Genomic DNA, 23534 nt, shown 5'->3' with positions numbered 1-23534 from the left:
GTTTGCTTTTATATTTTAAGAAGGCAGTAGCAAATATTTTGACATATTCAAAAAAAAAAAAAAAAAAAAATTTGACATATTCCAAGTAAGAATTTTCATCTTTTTGAATTCTGTGTTTGCTTTTATATTTTAAGAAGGCAGTAGCAAATATTTTGACATATTCAAAGTAAGAATTTTCATCTTTTTGAATTCTGTGTTTTGAATTCTGTCTTGAGTGGAAAATAGAACTAAGCTCTCTATCCAAACTAATTAAAAATATAGAAGAAATAAAGATATCTGTTGGAGTGTCTGGCAGTGGAACAAATTCTTCACAAAGTCTAACATTCAAAAAGTTAGCTTATCTCCCGACATTCTCTGCTTTTACTAATATAGGAAAAATAGGCATTGGTGAGGCTGAAATATACTTTAAAGACAGTAGCAAATCTTTTGACATATCCAAAGTAAGAATTTTCACCTTTTTGAATTCTGTGTTTACTTTTTTATTTTAAGAAGACAGTTGCAAATATTTTGACATATTCAAAGTAAGAATTTTCACCTTTTTGAATTCTGTTTGCTTTTATATTTTAAGAAGACAGTAGCAAATATTTTGACATATTCAAAGTAAGAATTTTCACCTTTTGAATTCTGTGTTTGCTTTTATATTTTAAGAAGACAGTAGCAAATATTTTGACATATTCAAAGTAAGAATTTTCACCTTTTTGAATTCTGTTTGCTTTTATATTTTAAGAAGGCAGTAGCAAATATTTTGACATATTCAAAGTAAGAATTTTCACCTTTTTGAATTCTGTGTTTGCTTTTATATTTTAAGAAGACAGTTGCAAATATTTTGACCTATTCAAAGTAAGAATTTTCATCTTTTTGAATTCTGTGTTTGCTTTTATATTTTAAGAAGACAGTTGCAAATATTTTGACATATTCAAAGTAAGAATTTTCACCTTTTTAAATTCTGTGTTTGCTTTTATATTTTAAGAAGACAGTAGCAAATATTTTGACATATTCAAAGTAAGAATTTTCACCTTTTTGAATTCTGTGTTTGCTTTTATATTTTAAGAAGGCAGTAGCAAATATTTTGACATATTCAAAGTAAGAATTTTCATCTTTTTGAATTCTGTCTTGAGTGGAAAATAGAACTAAGCTCTCTATCCAAACTAATTAAATATATAGAAGAAATAAAGATATCTGTTGGAGTGACTGGCAGTGGAACAAATTCTTCACAAAGTCTAACATTCAAAAAGTTAGCTTATCTCCCGACATTCTCTGCTTTTACTAATATAGGAAAAATAGGCATTGGTGAGGCTGAAATATACTTTAAAGACAGTAGCAAATCTTTTGACATATCCAAAGTAAGAATTTTCACCTTTTTGAATTCTGTGTTTGCTTTTTTATTTTAAGAAGACAGTAGCAAATATTTTGACATATTCAAAGTAAGAATTTTCACCTTTTTGAATTCTGTTTTTGCTTTTATATTTTAAGAAGGCAGTTGCAAATATTTTGACATATTCAAAGTAAGAATTTTCACCTTTTTGAATTCTGTTTGCTTTTATACTTTAAGAAGGCAGTAGCAAATATTTTGACATATTCAAAGTAAGAATTTTCACCTTTTTGAATTCTGTTTGCTTTTATATTTTAAGAAGACAGTTGCAAATATTTTGACATATTCAAAGTAAGAATTTTCACCTTTTTGAATTCTGTGTTTGCTTTTATATTTTAAGAAGGCAGTAGCAAATATTTTGACATATTCAAAGTAAGAATTTTTACCTTGAATTCTGTTTGCTATTAAAGATTTATTTATTTATTTATTTATTTACTGTCATTGTTATTGTTAAAGCCCTGATCAGTCTTGATTCAGTGAACCTAGATTCAAATACATTCAACTATGACCACCATGTTCATTTCCCAGATGTATGTACTCGTGACCTTTATTCAGTGTGTCCTTCTTTTCTAAGACAGTACAACATCATCATCATTTAACGTCCATTATCCATGGTTTGGGTTGGATGGTTTGACCAGGGCTAGTAAGCTGTGGGACTGCACCAAACTCTAGTCTGATTTGGCATGGTTTCTGCAGCTGGATAACCTTCGTAACACCAACCAGCTAATGTGATTTAAAGGAGATTTGACATTTATTTATAGACAGTCAACTCATCACATAGAGGCTTCCCTCATTAACTGGAGTAATTATATTGTGTAGGTGTCAGTGTGTATGTATTTGAGTATGTTTGTGTTTGTGTGTGTGTGTGTGTGTGTGTGTATGAAGATACATAATCCTCATCATCATCATCATTATCACCACCACTATCATTGTTATCATCCTTTTATGACCTCTTTTGATGCTGGCATGGGTTGGATTGGTACACCACAGTCTGAGTAGGTTATTATTCACAATTAATGTTCTCACTTTTCATATATGTATATGTGTGTGTGTCTACATGTGTGTGTGTGTTCCTGAATGTGTATGCATGTGTATATGTGTGTGTATGCACATGTGTGTGTGAGTGTGTATAATGACAAAAGTCCTCTCTCTCACGCAGATAAAATGAATGGACCAGACTCATAAAGTCAAAAACTGCTCTTCTATCAATGTAGACATTTGTGTTAATTTAAATATGTATTAAAACTAATCAGCTTGAAATTTTCTTTTATGATGGTGGTATACCTGAGCACTGTATACAATAATTTCATTATTATTATGATTTTTCAGATTGTCTTGACAAGAATACATACTAAAGAAGAATACGGTTGTGTTAACATACATAAGACAATCCCAGCTAAATATTCATGTAAACTACAGAAAAGTAAGATTTCATTGAACAACTAAATCATGATGACAGTTCTATTCCTCCATTGATGTATTTTTAACAAAGCTGTATAAAATTATTTTACTTTTTATAGTTTATGTAGAATTTGTTTCTCTTTCGAATGATATAGGTATTATATATCTTTCTACAATTCAAATAATGTTAATATGCAATTAAATGAAATTGTTAGAAATTGTTGGCAAAATAAGTTTAAGACCAAACCAAAACTATGCAAATTAATAAGCTAAATAAATGTGTGGTCATATGGCTGGTCGTACTGCACTGCTTTGTTTAATAATTGAACATTGTTACACATTAATTCACTATGGGAAAGCGTTGTAGTATCAGCCCAATCACTAGATCGAAGATCATGCTGCTTCATCAGCAAAATGTGTCCTTTGTGAACACTAGCAAGCAATTAGGACACAGTAAAATGGCTTGTGTTCAAGCATGGAGGCTTTATCAAGCCACTAGCCGATACAAAGATTGGCAAAAAATGGGTACGCCAAGAAAAGCAACAGTATAGATGGATTGCTGAATTCATAGGCTCTCTCAAGGTAACCAAATGCTAACAACAGTGGACGTTTGCAAGCAATTATCTGATGAAACTGACATGAACTTTACACCACAAACTGTCAGAAACAGTCTAAAAATTTGGACTGTTTGGCTGGATCTCTTGAAAAAAGCTGATAATTTCTGCGACTAACTGGCAGAAGCAGATGAAGTTTGCTAAAAGCCATATTGAATGGACAGCCGAAGACTAGCCAAAAGATTTTGGAGCAATGAATCCCACTTCTGTATCTTTGGATCAGATGGATAGACTTATTTTAGATACCGTTCAACTGAAGAATTCCATCCTAAATGTGTCAAGAAAACCATGCGAGCAGCAGGTGGTGGGGTAATGGTGTATGCTACAATCAATAACTTAGGTTGATGGCAGACTGAACAGTATAGGTTAGCTGCAATTAGTAAATGAAAATGTGCTGCCATATTTAAATAATCAGATGCCAAGGAGATCTATTTTCCAGCAGGACAATTGCCCTGTTCATAAGGCTAGGGAAGTTTTGCAATATTTTGAGTGCATTAATATGGTGGTTATTGAGTGGCCTCCACAGAGCCCAGATTTGAATCTGATAGAAAACATATGGAATTATGTTTCTAAAGGAATTCATGCTAAAAAAACCAACAAATTTGTCCCTATTATATAATTTTATTGAAGGAATATGGCAGAACATTCCAAGTGAATTTTGTGCTCAACTGTTGAACACCATGTCCCACCGTTGTAAGGCTGTAATTGAAAATAATGGCTATAGAATGTGGTGTATGCGAGAGATTCGAAATAAAGGCACCTACCTTCTCTTTGCTCAAACGAAGACCTTTCAGCGATAATAGATCCTTCAACGCAGCCCAACCCAAACACTAGAAATAGCAGCTGCTTCTCCCCTACCTTAACAAATTGCTCACGTGTCTTACTCGCTCGGTGACGTCAATTGAAAAAGGCCGAATCCTGCCCTGCCTGCGTGCGCGTCCCTCCTGCCCCTTCCGGTCAGCTCCCCAGCTGCTAACGTCATCCCACATAGAACTCGATACTAATAATAAATTTTTGTTCATTGATCATTTCTGCTGTAAATTTTCAATTTAAACAAAATAATGTTGGTATGGTCTTAAACTTATTTTGTGCATTAAAATTATTCAAATTGTAGAAAGATATATAACACTTATATCATTCAAAAGAGAAAAAATTCTACATAGACTGTAAAAAGTAAAATAATTTTATACAGCTTTGTTAAAAATGAATTAATGAAGGAATAGAACTATCATCATTGCTCTGAAACTTATTTTGGCCAGTGTATGTGGTACAGCTATTAGAAGGGAGTTAACCCTTTTGTAATGATTCAAGGCAGCATTAGAAATGTGAAATTAAGGAAATTTAAGGAAAAAGATGCTTAGATTTCAAATATTTAATTTTTTTATGAATGCCTGTTCTCAAAATGATGACCATTCTGCCCCAGGCACTGCTGATAACTTGGAGCTATGAAGTTGCAACATATCAAAAATATATTTCATTTGGTATTTGTGTACAATTTTGTTCAATGTCTAGTCTCAGATTATCAATAGCTGCTAATTTTGTATTGTAGACATTATCTTTTAAGTATCCCCATAAAAAATGTCACAGGGAGTGAGGTCTGGTGAATGTAGAAGATATTCTACAGAACCTCCTCTTCCAATCCACCTGTTTGACAGAATGTCATCCCAGTAGGCTCTTATATAACTATGGAAGTGTTGGGGTGCCCCAGCTAGCAGAAAATAAAACTCCACATCTTCAAAGTCTCCTTGAATGCTTGGTATGACAGATTGTTGCACCAAGTTCAAGTAAATGGGACCAATTGCAATACTGTCAAAAAAAGAATGGTCCAATGAATCCTTTTGTTGATAAGCTACACCATAATGCTACTCCTAGTAAATTAACATGAGATTCTTCTATAATATTTAAATTCTCAGGTCCCTAATAGGTGCAGTTGTGGTTGTTAATTAGGCCATTTAATTTAAATGTAGCCTCGTCACTCCAATCTTTGTTGGAAAGAATACCTCTTCTACACATCTTACCAAGTGCCACTCATAAAACTCCACTCGAGAACATGGACTATTCTTGGAATGTAACTTTTCCACTGACAGTGCTTGAAAATGTGAACACTTGATTTTGAAACAAACGCCTCATGACTTGCTTGCCAGAGATTTTCTGGAACTCCAGCAATATGTTTCTAGTGCCCTTTCTTGCTTTGTGGGACTCGACAATGTCCAGTCTTCTGGAACATTTCTTGTGGATATTCTGAACAGTTCCAATTGGTTCACAATGATGGTAAATTGTATAGTGTATCTGTTTTAAAACTCTCTCCTAAACTTCCAGTAGCACTTAGAACAAATTTTATTTTGTTTACAGATTATTTTTAATGGGTTAAATCTAAAAAGAAATGAAAATTGAGTATAGACTTTTAGGAAGTCGCTGTATATATACACAAAATGTGTGTGTGTTTGTGTGTGTGCATGTGTGTGCGTGTGTATACATACATAAGCACGCACACTAAAAGACTTATTTTCTAAATTTATATTTCAGGCAAAAATTGGTTGTTGAAAGTTATTTCTCCTGAAGAACATGAAAGAAATTTCGATGTGGAAATAATTCAAGACACTCTATCTTCTTCTTTCACTAGAAATTTACAATGGAAATATGTTTATCCTTATGGAAATACTTATATCAAATATTTTAATCTGAAGACATATGAGAAAAATGAAATCATGAAATTAAAATTCCACTTTTTGGATAAACTTCTGAGAATCAATGAAGTACAAATATTTTCTATACATATTTTAAAATATTTAAATATTATAGGCAAGCACATTGCATGTTTTATGAAAGTGAATTTGATGTTTCAAATCTATAATTTCAGATAAGTGTGATCAGCAATTACTCGGAGTATCAATTCAAAACAAATGTAGAAAGAAAATATCAGAATTTCTCTGTGACAAAATTTTCTCGAATAACAAAAGGAATAACAAAAGGTCTGAAATTGTCATACTTAAATATTGTTCATTTTAAATGCCAGTTATCAGCATCAGTATATATGGACACACACATACATTCAATTCATCATCATCATCGTTTAGCATCTGCTTTCCATGCTAGCATGGGTTGGACGAATGACTGAGGGCTGGCGAACCAGATGGCTGCACCAGGTTTCAATCTTGATCTGCCAGAGTTTCTACAGCTGGATGCCCTTCCTAACACCAACCACTCCGAGAGTGTAGTGGGTGCTTTTACGTGCCACCGGCATGGGGCCAGTCAGGTGGTACTGGCAACGACCTCACTCGAATCTTTTACACATGCCACCAGCACAGGTGCCAGTAAGGCGATGCTGGTAACGATCACGCGCGAATGGTGTCTTTTACATGCCACCGGCATGGAGGCCAGATAGTCGCTCTGGCAAAGATCACACTCGGATGATGTTCTTTAAGGCGACACTGGTAATGATCACGCTCGAATGGTGCCTTTTAAGTGCCACTGGCATGGAAGCCAGTTAGCCGCTCTGTCAATGATGACATTTTTTGCACCCCGCTAGCAGGGATGCCAGTCATCAAATTTGATTTTGATTTCTGATTTTAAATCTTTGATTTCACTTGCCTCAACAGGTCTTTGCAAGCAGAGTTTTACTGTCCAAAGAAGGAAAAGGTACGCATAAGAGGGCTGGTAACGCCCCTGGCATAGGCCACGAGATTATGGTCTCATTTGGCTTGCTGGGTCTTCTCAAGCACAGCATATTTCCAAAAGTCTTGGTCACTAGTCATTTCCTCGGTGAGGCCTAAAGTTTGAAGGCGGTGCTTCACCACTTCATCCCAGGTCTTCCTGGGTCTACCTCTTCCGCAGGTTCCCTCAACCGCTAGGGTGTGGGATTTTATCACACAGCTGTCCACATTCATTCTCGCCACATGAACATACCAGCGTAGATGCCTCTCTTGCACACCTCATCTGATGCTTCTTAGGTCCAACATTTCTCTCAAGGTACTTACACTCTGTCAAGTATGCACACTGACAGTACACGTCCATCAGATCATACTGGCTTCATTCCTTGCGAGCTTACACATGTCCTCAGCAGTCACAGCCCATGTTTCACTGCCATGTAGCATGGCTGTTCGTACGCATGCGTCATACAGTCTACATTTTACTATGAGCGAGAGGCCCTTTGTCACCAGCAGAGGTAAGAGCTCATTGAACTTTGACCAAGATATTCTTATTCTAGCAGCTACACTTTCAGTGCACCCTCCTCCACTACTGACTTGATCACCCAGGTAACGGAAGCTATCAACTACTTCTAGTTTTTCTCCCAGGAATGTGACAGAAGCTGTTCTCTGCACAGTTTCAGGGTTCATAGCATCTGAGCATTTGCCACACACAAAATCTATCTTCCCAGTTAGCCTCCCTTTGATATTGCTGCACCTCCTATGTGTCCATAGCTTACACTGGGTACATCTTATGGAGTTTCTACCTACGCCTTTTCTACGGATCAAGCAGGGCCATTCACCTGAAGGGTTTTGTGGTTTACCTGCCTTCCTACTTATTAGGACTTTGGTTTTAGCTAGGTTGACTCTAAGGCCCTTCAATTTTAATCCTTGTTTCCACGCCTGAAACTTCTCCTCTAGTTCTAATAGTGACTCAGCAATTAGAGCAAGGTCATCAGCATAGAGGAGCTCCCAGGGGCATCCTGTCTTGAATTCCTCCGTTATTGCCTGGAGTACTATGATAAATAGGAGGGGGCTGAGGGCTGACCCTTGGTGGACCCCTACATCTACCCTGAATTCTTCAGTGTACTCATTACCAACCCTTACCTTACTTACAGCGTCCCTGTACATGGCTTGCACCGCTCTCACTAACCATTCATCTATCCCTAGTTTCTTCATTGACCACCAGATAAGGGATCGGGGCACCCTGTCAAAGGCTTTCTCCATGTCAACGAAAGCCAGGTACAGGGGCTTATCTTTAGCTAGGTACTTCTCCTGCAGCTGTCTTACCAGAAATATGGCATCAGTGGTGCTTTTCCCTGGCACGAACCCAAACTGCATCTCATTTAGACTGACTCTCTCCCTAATTAGTTGGGCTATGACCCTCTCCGTGACCTTCATTACCTGATCCAACTGATACCTCTGTAATTATTTGTATCTAAAGAGTCACCTTTACCTTTGTCGCAGTTAACTATTATTCTGCTACACCAGTCATTGGGTATGAGTCCTTCGTGTATCACCTGGTTAACTATATGGGTGACTAGGCAATAGCCGACATTGCAAGATATTTTGAGCATCTCTGCAGTAATTCCCGATGGGCCTGGGGCTTTCCCTGTCTTCATACTTCTAATTGCTTTATCTACAAGTTACTGTAAACTCGGATAGCTGATCCCTCTGTTGGGTCGACATTCGGCAGACTCTCTTTCTCCCATTCATTTTCTTTATTCAGGAACCTTTCATAGTGGCATCTCCAAACCTCTCTCTTTGCATCCTCATTTAGCGCAAGTGAATCATCATCCATGCAAACACATTTCTCTCCTACCACATCACAATTCTCTCTCACACACTGTCTTACAACACGAAATACCTCAAGTCTTTCGTCCTTGCAGCACAGAACATTGGCCAATTTTTTCTTATCTGCTTCCCCTCTGGCTAAATAAACCTACCTCCTAGCTTCCCATCTGGCAGTCTGATACACTTCCCTGCTACCACCGTTCTTCCAAGCCTGTTTCTTTTGTCTAATAGCCCTGTCAATAACATTGTTCCACCACCACGTTATTTTGGGTCGAGAGGGGACTTTGCACCATCCACAGATCTGGTCGGTGGCCCTTAGCAGGTTGTCCCGTAGGAACCTCCAGTTGTCTTCTATACCATGTGAAGCTATATCCCCTTCTATTTCGTCAAAGGCTTCGAGTAATATGTCTCTAAATCTCTGTCCATTTGCGAGATCTATAAGTCTCCAGACCCTTCTTCTCCTTGCTGGTCGTTTTCTGGGCAACCATTTAGCCCTTACCCAGAAGTCACTAACTACCAGCCTGTGGTACATTCTTCGCCTGGGAAGGTTTTGGCATTTATAAGCAGCCATCTTATACAAACACACATACATACACATCTGTGTGTAAATATATTTGGATACACACACACAAACACACACGTATGTTGGTAACTGGAAGAGCATCTAGTCATAGAAAACCTGCCTCAATAAATTCCATCTGTTCCATGCAAGAATTGAAAAGTTGATATCAAAATGATGCCGATGATGATGTTAGCTATCTGTTCATCATTTGATGTTGTCATCAACTATTTCTTGTTTCCAAGAATTTATCATAAACTGAATGGTTCTCCCAAATTGGTGGCATCAATGATTGAAATGGACAATCTTTACATGAAACAGGATTGAACTTCTCAGATCAATAATTGTGTTAGAGTGTTTCAGAGATATTTTTGCCAATTTCTAATAAATATTTTGTCTACTTTTCAGAGAAACTACACAGGAATGAAACAAATGTCTCCATAATAATAGGTAATTATTTTCATTTTTTCATGTATCATCTCATAATTTTTGTTTATCAAGTTTTCATTTGGCAACCTCATCGCTCTGATTTCAGTCCCATTGCACAACACCAAGAGCAGATGTCATTCATTATAGCACTGCGCCAACTAACTGAAGCCTTGAGAGGATATTAGGAAGTTAGAGACTCTTTAATTATTCTCTGACTATCATTGGAATGGTATCCACTTAATGTCAAGTGTTGAAAATCTGTTTCACATCATATCATTGTTTGATAGCAATAGAAACTGGCTTTTCTCAAAACTCAACTCTAAATTTAATGACAATTTAATAACTGCATCAAGAATATCTGAATGAGTTTAACCTTTTGTTACCACATTACTATTCAAATAGTCTTTGTTTTAATTAATGTTGGAAATAATGAAGAATTCAGTTGAATAAATTTGTCCTTCTTAAGCTGATGTTTTGCAGTTTAATAACTGCACTAAGAATATCTGAATGAAGGACAGAGAGTTAAGTGAGGTTAACAAACTTAATGTAGTAACACACCCACACCAAAATATCTAATTAACTCTTAATATCATACTGAAAACTGTCCAAGTCAAAGTCCAGCTTTGTAATGATTCTGTGAAAGAACAAATTGATTGAGAAAGGATTAGAGTTTTCTCCTTTACATTAGACAGTTTCTCATTTTCTTCAGAATGAATTCTTTTACATGAAGTATATTTGCCACCCAAATGTGGTTAACCCTTAAGGGTCGATGCTACTGTAGTTTGTAGCCCCAGAAAATCATCTCCTCCAGCTGGCTATTGACACACTATCTGTGCTCTATCAGTATTTGCAAAGGGAAGTCATCATTCCCATCTCCAGCCTGACGTGATACATATGAACCCGAGTTTCTGGGTATTGACCTGTCATCAGCTTATGACAACCACCGGTTGGCAATGGGAAATGATTCTCAATGCAAATATATACTTTTTCCTGTGACGAAAAGTCACTGATCTCGAGTCAGTAGCATCAACCCTTAAGGGTTAGCCACATTTAGGTGGCAAATATACTTCACGATGTCATGCTGCTACTGTTTATATCTCGCTCAGAGATTTATTATTGAATTCTTTTACCTTTTACCTTTTACTTGTTTCAGTCATTAGATTGTAGCCATGCTGGGGGCACCACCTTGAAGAATTCTAGTCAAACTAAACGACCTCAGTACTTAATATCCTTTAAGCCTGATACTTATTCTATCGGTGTGTTTTGCTGAATTAAGTTATGGGCATGTAAATACACCAATACCAGTTGTCAAGCAGTGGCTGGAAATGTACAAAGACACACATGCACCTATATATATATATATATATTTATATATATATATATATATATACTTTTGCAGCGAAAATGTTCAGAACGGCATTGTTTTTGCCAGAAAAGTAGGTATTAGTTTTTAACAAAATTGTTTTATGTTCTACAATTTTCACAGACAATAAATACAATATTAATTGTTATTGTCTGAGATTTTGATGTAATTTGAGAGGATAATACAAAAGGTATGGATGATTTAGTGATTTACTGCAAAACCTATGGCGGGCAAAATTATCAGAACGGTTGAAAACATAACAAAATAATCAAAAATGACAGAGAATACTGGAATTATTTAATATTTAGTGTGAAGCCCTTTAGCTTCAATCACACTTTGACATCTTCGACTGCATGAGGAAATAAAATTTTCAATTTCTTGCTAGGTGATCTTATTCCATTCTTCCTGAAGGGCATTCCATAATTGCTCGGTTGTTTTAGGATTTCTGGCTTTCAAACTTTCTCCTAGAATATTCCACACATTTTCAATAGGATTGAGATCTGGGCTTTGAGCAGGCCAATCCATAATAATAACCTTTTCAGCCTTGAGGAAGTTCATGACCACCTTAGCCTTGTGACATGGGGCATTGTCCTGCATGAATATGGGTGGTCGCTTAGTTGAATTTCTCAGCACAGGCAAGACATGATCTTTTACAAGTTGTCTATAAACTCCTGCATTTACCTTTCCATGTAATCGCACCAAAGAGCCCACACCATCTCCAGATATCATTCCCCAAATCAAGACACTTCCTCCACTGAATTTAACACAGTCTTAAGGCATTTAGGCGACAATTTTTCACCTACTTTTCAATGAACGTACCTTTTCCCATCTGAGCCAAATAACATAAACTTAGATTCATCACTGAAATGCACCGTTTGCCATTTTTCTTGAGACCACAACACATGTTCGGTTGCAAAGGTAAGACGACACTTTTTATTTTTGGAGCTGATCAGTGGCTTCACTGCAGGTGATCTTGCTTGTAGGTTATGTTCAACTAAATGATGAAACACAGTTTTTCGACATAACGTTTTCTTCAGTACAATGCTCATTTCCCGAGAAACAGCAGCAGCAGTTTTAAATCTGTCCTTTTTAACCAACTTTACCATAGCACAATCTTCTCTCTTGGTCGTTTTTCTTGGCCTACCTGTAGACTTTCTTGCTTTACATGAACCACAATCATCGAAGACCTTAAGAATACCATGAAAAACACTTTTTGACTTGTTAACAATCTTTGCAATAGACCCAATACTTAAATTATCCTTCTTGCGAAGCTTAATAATCTGCTGACGAATTGGTAATGGAGTAAGTGGCATTATATTAACAAAGTACACTGCAGATATTCTTACTAATGTTTAATAAACGAACCAGCACGTAAACAAATTCAAAACATTAGAGTTCGCCAGTTAAATATACTAAAACACGGAGTAAAAGCAACCGTTCTGATCATTTTGGCCGCCATGGGTTTTGCAGTAAATCACTAAATCATCCATAACTTTTGTATTATCCGCTCAAATTACACCAAAATCTCAGACAATAACAATTAATATTGTATTTATTGTGTGTGAAAATTACAGAATATAAAACAACTTTGATAAAAACTTATACCTACTTTTCTGTTGAAAACAATGCTGTTCTGAACATTTTGGCCGCAACTGTATCATCATCATCAACATATATATATATATATATATATATATATATATATATATATATATATATGACAGGCTTCTTTCAGTTTCCATCTATCAAATCCACTCGTAAGGTTTTGGTTGGCCCGACACGATAGTAAGAGACACTTGCCCAAGGTGGAATGTAGTGGGACTGAACGTGGAACCTGGAACAATGTGAAAATTTGTTTATTTACTTGTAGTATAGTGTCATAGTATAGGAATTTAAGTGTTAAAAATTTTACACTCATTATTGAAAGAAAAATCATTTGTATTAATAATAATCTTCAAAAGGAATAAAGACTACTTCAACAAACTGTTTAAAAATTCTAATGGTACAATGTAACAGAAAGAATCTGAGATCTAGTTAGAACAGATATCACTATACTTTACTGCAGTGGTCTAATAAGACAAAACATACCGAGGGTTAAGCTCCATACTTACCAATAACCTGACTCTCTTCCTAAAGCATGTCTCCATTCAATTCTTTATCAATTTTTATTTTGACAGCAATTATCACAAAAAGTTATAGATTTCCTTTTAATTATATTAGTAATTTTTAATGAAGATAATTTTGCTTTTGATTATTAAGTTACATATATTAGGTTCCGTTTAAGTTTACATAAACTGTTGGTTAATTGAGTATCTTATTGTTTTCTTCTTTAGTTATTGGCCTCTTTGCAGTCCTCACGTCATTTTTGATCATCATCATCATCATACTCTGTATCAGGTAAAGCTTGTATATTATTAATCTATTTCCTTTTTGTGTTTATATGTGTGTGGGCTTATGTTTATGTGCATATATGTGTTTGAATTTGTGTGTGTGTTTGTTTAAAGAACAGGAAATGGGACATTACCAAAGTATGTGCATGTGTGTAGGATGCATCATGTTGATTCGTTAGCTACTGCACGCATTTTTTTTCTCTCCTTCTTTCTGTGTTTTTCTCTCTCTATGTATCTTTCTGTGAAGAGCGTAGGCTCGAAACGTTAAAGACTTGTTTTATTTATATTTCCTGAGCGCCATACTAATACAATTGTTCGTTTGTTTTCCACCTGCCTTCGTCTTTTGTTTATTTTCATAAAGCTTCCCGTTATATATATATATATATATATATATATATATAAATCAAAGGTAATAAACACAACAAACGGAAATCATCAAAGTTAAATTTGCAGGAAAAGGATGATAGTACAACAACAGCAAACAGTACAAAACAAGATACACAGATCATTCGCAGCCAATTGCTTCTTCAATTGGAGTCTAGAATGTCCATATAGTTTGGTCTGATTCTCTTTAATACTACTTGAAACCAGTTGGGTCAAGGGCTTAAGCTGAAGTCATTAAGCCCCTGAGCAAGGCAAATGAATGTACATATACAAACACAAGGAAATGACAAACAGACAGGGTCTTTCAACTATCAAACGAATGTAACAAGAAATAGAATTATACATATACAATGGACCAAAGGAAAATAATTATTCAATTACAACAAAAATAAAACAAAGCAGAGTCTTTCTCCTATTAGACAGTGTAAGTAAGCTAGCTCAAGGGAAAAGGAAAGGGAAAATTTTAACCAGCCAGGTGGTGAGACAGAACAGATGTGACTGACCTCAAAGGCAGTCAGCAGAAAAAGGATGACAATGCATAAACCAGACAGCAATATATGAATATATATTATATTATATTATATTATATTACATTATTATTATATTATATTATATTATATCATATCATATCATGTTATATTATATATATAGATATAGATATTGGATTGGCCAAAAAACTTGTGCCTAGTTTTAATCAAAAATTAGGCACAAGTTTTAAACAAAATGATTTATTCAATCAATGATATAATCATATTTTTGTTCCAGTATCTTCCAATATCCATTATACCTTGTTCGATGAATTTCTTGACTTTACTAGCATAAAAACTTTTCATGATGAATTTTTACATTCTCCTCAGAGTTGAAGGTCTGTTCATTTAATGAATTTTGAAGAAACTTAAACAGGTGGAAATCTGAAGGCACCAGTTCAATATTTGAATATTGAGGGTGTGGCAAATTAACCCAGCCAATCCCTAGTAAATTCTGTCATGTCTACATAGAAGTGTGCAGTCTGGCATTGTCCTAATGAAAGACATTACCCTAATGATTAGCAAGTGCTGGATGCTTCTGGTGGATCACTGCATTTAATTTGTCCAGCTGGTTATGGTACACATCAGAATTGATAGCCCTATCTGTCCAAAGTAGCGTATAAAAGATGACATCTTTCCAGTTCCACCTAACTGAAAACATAATCTTCTTTAGGCAAAGTCCTGCTTTGGAGGTTGTTTGTGGTGGTTTGCAGCACTTCCCTTGCGATATTTTGTGCTTTACATCATTATAGATTATCTAACTTCAGTCTGTGAACTTGTGAGAAAACAGGATGTATTTTGCATGCTCAGGACTACTCTGAAAATGGAGACTGAAAACAAAAATTATCAACACCTCACGCTGTTTTATTTTTAAAAATCAAGACAAGAAAAGTAGCAGAAACCTACAGGAAGATATGCACCATGTACAGAAAGGATGCTGTTGCAGAGCATGTCTCAGAAATAGTTTTCAAGATTTCAATCAGGCATGGCCTAGTGGTTAGTGTGTTGCATTCATGATTGTCAGATGATGGGTTCAATTCCCAGATTGGGTGGTGTGTGGTGTTTTTGAGCAAAGCACTTCACTTCACATTACTCTAGTGCTGAGTAGGAACCAGATAATCAAAAAATAGGATCTAACGTTTCCTTTGTGCATCATAAAATGTATGTTGTTTTGCCTTGCTATAAAGGATGGACTACAGCAAATATTCTGCTCAATACCACAGATTTGCTCGTCAGTTGCTTGATCTTAACTACTTGAGCATTATTTGCTTTTGTGGCTGACAATATGTGCATCTCTAATCATGAGCAGAAGTAATGGGGGAGCATCATAGCCATGTGTTGAGGGGAATTCTTTGGTGCTTGAATAATTCACGCCGGAACTATGGGTGTTTTGTTCATCCTTAAAAAAACCTTATTTGGGGATCTTTTGAGCAGGATAGGCTACTCAACCTGAAGAAAATTCTAACTGGACCTTACCTGCAAGGTCATGTATTGTTTATGTTGATGAGATCAACATGCTGTACACATATGGTTGTGATGCATAGATCTGGTGTACCCTTATCAGATGGGTATTCATGATGGGCATATTGGGCTTTGTATATATATATATATACTCACAAACAAGCGTGCATTCCCATACACAAGCACACTTACACAAATATGCATGCATACATATAAGTGGGTGTTTGTATGCACAGGGCAAAAAAATCAGTGAGAAATGGGGAGAGAGAAAGAGAGAGATGTTTTCATCTAGTTGTACATACATACAGACAGACAGACATATACGCACACAGGTGTGCATGTGCACACACCCACACACATACCTTTCACCACACATATATTGTCTATTGCAGATATAATATACTCAAAAACAAAAGAAGCAAAGATTACATGCCAACTCATCAAGTCTGTCAAGTCAACCAAGTCAATCAAGCTGATAAAGTTGATGAAATCGACCAAGCTGATCAAGTTGATGAAATTGGCCAAGATTATGAAGTCTATGAAACCTTTCCTGAAGAGAATATCCGGTGTGCCGCGCAAAATCCAGACTCAGTTTATGACCAAGAAATTGGATTTCAATTATCCTCTCTACAGCAAAACCCTGGGGGTCCATATGAAAACCAAAATCCAGGATCAGCGTATTACATCACGGCAATTTGATGACATTGATGAAAAAGTAGTGCTATAGATAGAAACCCCTCCTCATCTCGTTGATAATCCTGATATTGAACAATTCTACACACAACTAATCACACACGCACACACACACAGAGTCATAAATTACAGAGAAACAATTTGATGAAATTTTACTTAGCAATAAGAAAATTTCTAAGATCTTGCATGCCTTCATTAACCCTTTAGCGTTCAAATTAATATGTCATAAGTAATCCTTATTCATTTACAATTGAAAAAATTTATTTGATATTATCTTGTAGTTTCAAAATTTGAAAGATGTAATTGTTTGTTTTTAGAATGACATTGCAGGGTAGGTGTGAGATACTGGTTCTGGCCAGTTTGAGCATAAAATGAGTAGAATATTCAGGCCGAATATAGCCGGTTTAAACACTAAAGGGTTAATGCAAAATGTAAAAAATCCTACAAAATAGTGCTTTTTTATGAGTACTACAAGATTACTTGAATCCATGTATTGTAACTTAAATATATATATATATATATATATATGTATAAATGTAAATTTAATAAAAGAAAATGAGGAAAAAAGAATATTGTGGATACTTGGTCAAATTTATTTGAAATCACATTCAGAAAGTATTACATATAAGATTCAGGATATGAAGGGATCGGATCAATGAAAGAAATAAGCAAAGAATTAACTTTACATATGTTTCAGTCTGGTTTTAAGTTTGAATTATCAGCATTCAAACTATTTTAGATGTAAAAAAAAGCCCATATTTAGTCAGATATCTTCAAAAGTAGATGTGTACTTTCAGGTGTTGAACAATGAAATAAATCAAGGTGACGACTGTGTTTTCAAATATTCAAACATAAACAATAATTTATAAGGATGTCAAGTTCATGTGAGGAGATATTATACATTCCTTTCTACTCTAGGCACAAGGCCTGACATTTTGGGGGAGGAGGCCAGTCAATTAGATCGACCCTGGTATGCAACTGGTACTTAATTTATCAACCCCGAAAGGATGAAAGGTAAAGCCGACCTCAGAGATATTATACATTGAAATTTTGCTAAAATACTATAACGTATTTGAAAAATATACATATAAGGGATTAAGGGACATAAATAAGTTATTTAATTATAATAATGAGAGATAAAATAGACTTTTGAGGGGAAAAAACAGAAATGATTTTGGGAAATAAAAGAGGAAAATAACTCTATATGTACTATAAGTATTATCTATCATTTCTATGTACTAACATATTATTTTTAATACTACCTCACCAAATATGTTACATGCAGTCTAAATAACACACATATTAAAATAAATTAAACAAATTGTCAAGATTATAGCAAAAAAGATAATTCTTCTTTAGCAAAAGGTATCTATCCCTTGTGTTATGACTGAGTCAGTTAAACTGAAAATCTTAAACTTTCCTTTGCTGATGTAGAAGTGTGACTGTGATCTGGCCGATTCTTTATAATCAACCTCTGAACATTCTGTTTAGATACTGCTTGATCTATTCTGCCAATGATTATTTTTTGATTTGTCTGTTGATCATATAGAAAATCGTGTTCTCTCTGTGGTACTTTTTTGCCTCTGCAGGAACTGTCAAATAAAATTTTTAAACACATTACATTCTGTTTGAAACAATGGTACATTTTTTTCTACTTTTCACAGATTTTAGTAATGCTTGGTACTTTGGATAAAAGTTTAAGATTTTTGGTTTAACTGACTCAATCATAGCTCAAGGGATTGATGTCTTTTGCCAAAGAAGAATTATCTTTTCTGCAACAATCTTGACAATTTGTTTAATTGAAGGATCTCTCTCAACTACATTCTTTTCTTTTTCTCATTCAAATCAAAAATACATTAGTATGTACTTGTAAGTTGACAAAACTTGCTCGCTAAGATCACATGGAGTACCAAATATTGGGCATTCAATACCAAGATGTATTATTGGCTTATGAGGTCATCACTACATGTAAACAACACTAAATTTAACACGATCATTAATTTTAATGCAATGGCCTAAAGTCAAAGTACAAAGCAGAAAACTTCACACACGTACGACATACATCTACACACAATGACTGTTGCAGTGGCACTGGAGAGAAGCTCACACACCCATTCTCTTTTAGTCAATGTGGAACCTCAAGATATTAGCCAGTTGTATTGAAATTTGGCATGCAACCTCTTAAGGATACTATACTTACTGTTTTGCATTCTATGTAGAAATATGTATTTGTTACAACTTATAATCCATGAAATTTAAAATTCAACCAAAAATAGTGATTTAAAAAATTTTCAATTGCTTTGCGGAGCCTGAAAAAATATTTAACTGCAAAGTTTCTTTAAACCCTAATTTGCAACAAAATATTGATTTTTGGTTTCAATAATTGTTGCATTGGGTGTGGCAGCACACCCAATACGACAACTACTATATGCCACTGATACATACATATATGCATATATATATATATATATAAAACAAATATGAAAATGGAAAAAAAAGAAATAGACTAAAAACATTCGGACAGATAAACAATACAAAGGCAGACAAGAGAAACAACAGTTAGAAAGACAGGCAAAAAAAGACAGGTCATTCATGGCTTCTTTCTTCAGTCAAGTACCAGGCATCATGACCATTTCAGGCAGTTACACTTGAGGTGGTTCGATCTGGTTGCCTCCAAAAAAGTCTAAGCTAAGAGCATTAGACCCCGTTGTAAGAAAGCTAGCGAATGTGTACGACAACAAAGACAAAAAACGGAGAACATGGTACACAATTACGAATACAAACAAAAGAAATAACAACAGGTGTCTTTCGACTGAGAACGAATCAAACTGAGCTGGTGTGTATGGAGAGCCTAAAGGCAGGAACATAGAAGATGGACATAAGAGGTGTTGGCAGTTGATGGTCAGGCCAAGAAAGAAAGATCATGGCTGGCCAGGACACTGGTCTTATGGAAGGAGGAGAGATGGGTAGGGGGCAGCAGGATTGAAGGATTAGAAAAATAATCAGACAAAGAAAAAGGTACAGGGGAAATAAACAAGTGGGAAATAGTGGGCGTTAAAGAAATAGAGGGCCAAGAAATGTGAGAGAGGAGAGAGAAAAAAGGAAGACAGAGAGAGGGGACTACAAGATAGAGTAAGAGTCATACAAAATTTAGATACACACCTACTATAAGGTGAGCACAAGTGTGTATGTACGCTGCTATATGTATATATAAATATAAAAATTGAACAAAAATGCAATAGAGGACACTAAAAACATTCAGACAGATCGACGATACAAAAGTGGACAAGAGAAACAACAATTACAAGGACAGGCAAAAAAGCGGGTTATTCGTAGCCTTCTTTCTTCATGACAATAAAATGTCCATGTTTAACAATTTGGCTGTTTAAAGAAGTTTTGGAAATTATTTTTTTACTCTTTCAATCAATGATGCTTTCACCAATAAAATTTGAATAATATATTATGTCATGAATAATTTTATAACTAATACATTGAACAATTTCTCATTATTCTTAAATTAAGAATAAAAAAAAAATTAAATTATTTCTCCTGTTTAAATTTATTATTTATTTATTTATGCATTTATATATTTATTAGTATTGTTGTAAATACACTCCTTAGAGCTTCTGATTTCACTTGCTCTGGCTGATTCTGTAAGAGTGGGAAACGACCTATGATCAAGGGTCAAACAGTATCTTCTTACATGAGACCTAACATTAAACTGTCTCAAAATCCTTGCTGTCCCCAATAAAGTAGTTTTCTGAGCATATTCTGTCCTCATATTAATCCAAGATTTTTCATCTTGTACTGGGGACCAGCACGAGCTCTGCGGAGCATGTTGAACATGTGGCTGATGCTGTTCTTTGCTGCTGCCTCTAGGCACTTGGCTTTTTCTGTCCAGAATGTCTCCCACTTATCTGTGATGGCCTTGTTGCATATCCATTTGAGGTGGTGGTACTTATTCATTTTACTGTGCTGGTGAGCCTTGTAGTGGCAGTTGATTCTCTCCTGCATCTGCTATGAAATTCAGGGTCACTTAGAAAGAGGTCTTGAGTTTACCAAGACATCAAGTGCAGACTAGTTGATACTTGATTTAAAGAGATCCCAGTTATTGGTCTCATCCTTGACCAGAGTGTTGAAGTGATTGGCAATATAATGTGTAAGAGTAGAAGTGATGTTGGGATCACAGAAACAGGATGAGTTAAGGCGGACCTGGTACTTTGTGGTGGGGCCCACTTCAACTTGAGTGTCACAGTCGGCAGTTAATGGTTGGTATTGCTGAGTTGATCTCTGTAGACCTGGCAGTTAGTGAAAAATTACCTCCAGCAGTGGGAGATGATGATGTAGTCAATTGCCTACAATTAGAGATTGTTGTTGTGGCTTAGGAGATGCTGGTGATTATTGCTGTCACTGGCGAATGGTTGGTGTAGGTTGTATCAATAGACTGGTCTGGAGTGGGCTGGTCGAAATTTGGAGTAATTTATATTTGAGGTATTTTCTCCCTAAGTTCATTCTGCTACAATAATAGCAATAGGCATGTAATTTTTTTATCCTCTAGTTCTGATGAAAAACTTAATATGATCAGTAGGGTAGAACATCTTAGAAAGGAAAATAGTGTAATCACCAAAAATATGATGAAGTCAGACTAAATAGGCAGGAGTTATCATGGAAAAGTATTACATATAGCACACCATGTACCATAACATGCAATGCATTTCAATTCACCATATGACATAATATCCCATGATTTTATTATATTTAATACTAGAGGGTAAGTTTATAATGGATATGACACCAAAATTAACTTCCACCATCATAGTTTAAGTATGGCACTGATCATATTATGACACCAACTCTAGTGAAGTTCCTATATAGCTTACAGGACAATGAAACCTGGTGGGAGGTGGTGGTCAGCTTTATGCTAGATGAGGGGTTAAAGCATGAGAGAGTGAGAGGGAGAGTAGAGTAGGGTTCTTGTGGGGGATCTGTATGGTTTCTCACATTTAGCAGGAGACAGGGAAAAAGAGAAAATGAATTGAACAGTTGGACCTTCAAAGAGATAATGGTGAATAGAGGCCCAGGTGTTCCCCACAAGGCAAAAGTAGAACAGAAGTTGGTGGGTGGGTGGGTGATTTACGAGATTGCATATGGGAGCAGGAGATGAGAGTATGGAGAGGCAGATTGAAACTGTAAAAATTGGGTCAGTTTGAAGAATGGATGATTGATGAGCCATGAATTGAGGAAGAAAGAGGCAGCAGGGTAATAATGATGATACATTTGGCCAAAGATGGAAAGAGAGAGAGAGAGAGAGAGACATTGTTTCAAAGGTGGGGGTGAATCACTGTAACTTATGGGTGGAGAGCATATTAAACATAGCACTTTCTAGACTTAGTTTCACTGAGGAGGGTGTGTCTTTTTGAGAACCTCATATTGTCAGACATTCCAGCCTTTTGTCAGCTTCTCTGTGAGACTTAGGGTCCTGAGGACAGCCTTCACTACTTTATCCCATGTCTTTCTGTATCTCCCTCTTCTGCAAGTTCCACCCATATTTAGCAATCTGCACTTCTTTGTATAGCTCTCCTTGTCCAGGCGCATCACATGTCCATACTAGCACAATCATCTTTCTTGCACACACCATCTGATACGTCTAATGCCCAATTTTGTCTCACTTTTTTCCTGTGTCTTTCATGCACACTCACATTGCACATCTAGCAGAGCATGCTCCCCTCATCTTTTCTAATCCTCTGAATTCAAAGCCCATGTCTCAATATCATGCAGTATTGCACTTCTAATACAAGCATCATACAATCTACCCTTCACTCTTAGGAAAAAGACCTTTGTTGTCAGCAATGGTGGTAACTCCCTGAACTTTCTCCGACCTGTTCTTATTTTTGCTACTATACTTTCAAAGCAGCTGCCTTCTTTGCTAATAACATCCTCAAAGGAATAAAAGCTATCACCTACTTGTCCTAAGCCATCTGGACACTTAAGAGAAACGATTTCCTGTAAACTCCTACATATTGCTTCAGTGTATCTATTATGTATGAAGCTTATGTTTATTCTATTTCTGTATATTGAGCAAGGCCATTTCCCAGATGGTACCAGGGTCATGCCTTCTTTCCTACTTACTAAAATTTTCGACTTTGTTAGGTTTACCATTAAGCCCTCTTAATGTTAGGTTAAGCATCCTGAAAGAAACAAATAAAGAGGAAAATGTTAATTTTCAACAATGAAACAATAAGAGATTGTCTTGTGGTGTGTCAAGGTGAAGTGGGTTAATACAAGTATAATGCATTATGATGTCAATGAAATGAAGCATAAGCCATACAGGATCTTTGATGTCAGTTAATTTCCTAATTTAGCATAATTGAAAGCGAGGTAATTTCAATACATAAGTCAAGTAGAAACAAATGAAATGAGAACAAATAAAAGCGAGGGAAGGAAAGAGAAACAAGGATAATGAAGTGTTTTGTTTAAGGATATTCATGCTATAAGATACAAATCACAAATCTTGTGGACTATATCTCTGGGAGTCAAATATCAAATATTCCATTGTGTATACAATTTTTCTATTTAGCAGATTGAAGATGATGCAATACCACACAAATTTACAGGAATATTTTCATAATTTTTCCTATTTTATCTAAAATTTAGCAAATTAATTGAACACAATTTTATCTTTTCTATATCTGATAAATATCTAGGAAAATAATATTTGATACTGCTTTTATTCTGCTTAGAATAACAAGAAAAAAAAGAGTCACGAGAAATCAGCAGAATCAAATAATATAAGCAGTAGGGAAAAGCAACTAACATCGGTAGACAGGTTAACTCATCTCTGATGATGGGATATCATTATTT

General features: G+C 35.6%; 1 protein-coding gene across 1 annotated transcript; it reads left to right on the top strand.

Annotated features, from left to right (window-relative positions):
- The first annotated feature begins 214 nt into the window (after positions 1-214).
- Positions 215-16964, top strand: LOC115217969. Its single transcript, XM_036507943.1, has 7 exons — positions 215-440; positions 2702-2795; positions 5914-6143; positions 6248-6359; positions 9835-9876; positions 13552-13615; positions 16373-16964. The coding sequence occupies exons 3-7, from the start codon at positions 6096-6098 to the stop codon at positions 16677-16679; spliced, it is 573 nt and encodes a 190-aa protein (XP_036363836.1). The 5' UTR covers positions 215-440; positions 2702-2795; positions 5914-6095; the 3' UTR covers positions 16680-16964.
- The last annotated feature ends 6570 nt before the right edge of the window (positions 16965-23534 follow it).

Source organism: Octopus sinensis, linkage group LG12 (assembly GCF_006345805.1).
Source record: "Octopus sinensis linkage group LG12, ASM634580v1, whole genome shotgun sequence".
Lineage (NCBI taxonomy): Eukaryota > Metazoa > Mollusca > Cephalopoda > Octopoda > Octopodidae > Octopus > Octopus sinensis.
This window is presented reverse-complemented; position numbering and strand designations above follow the sequence as displayed.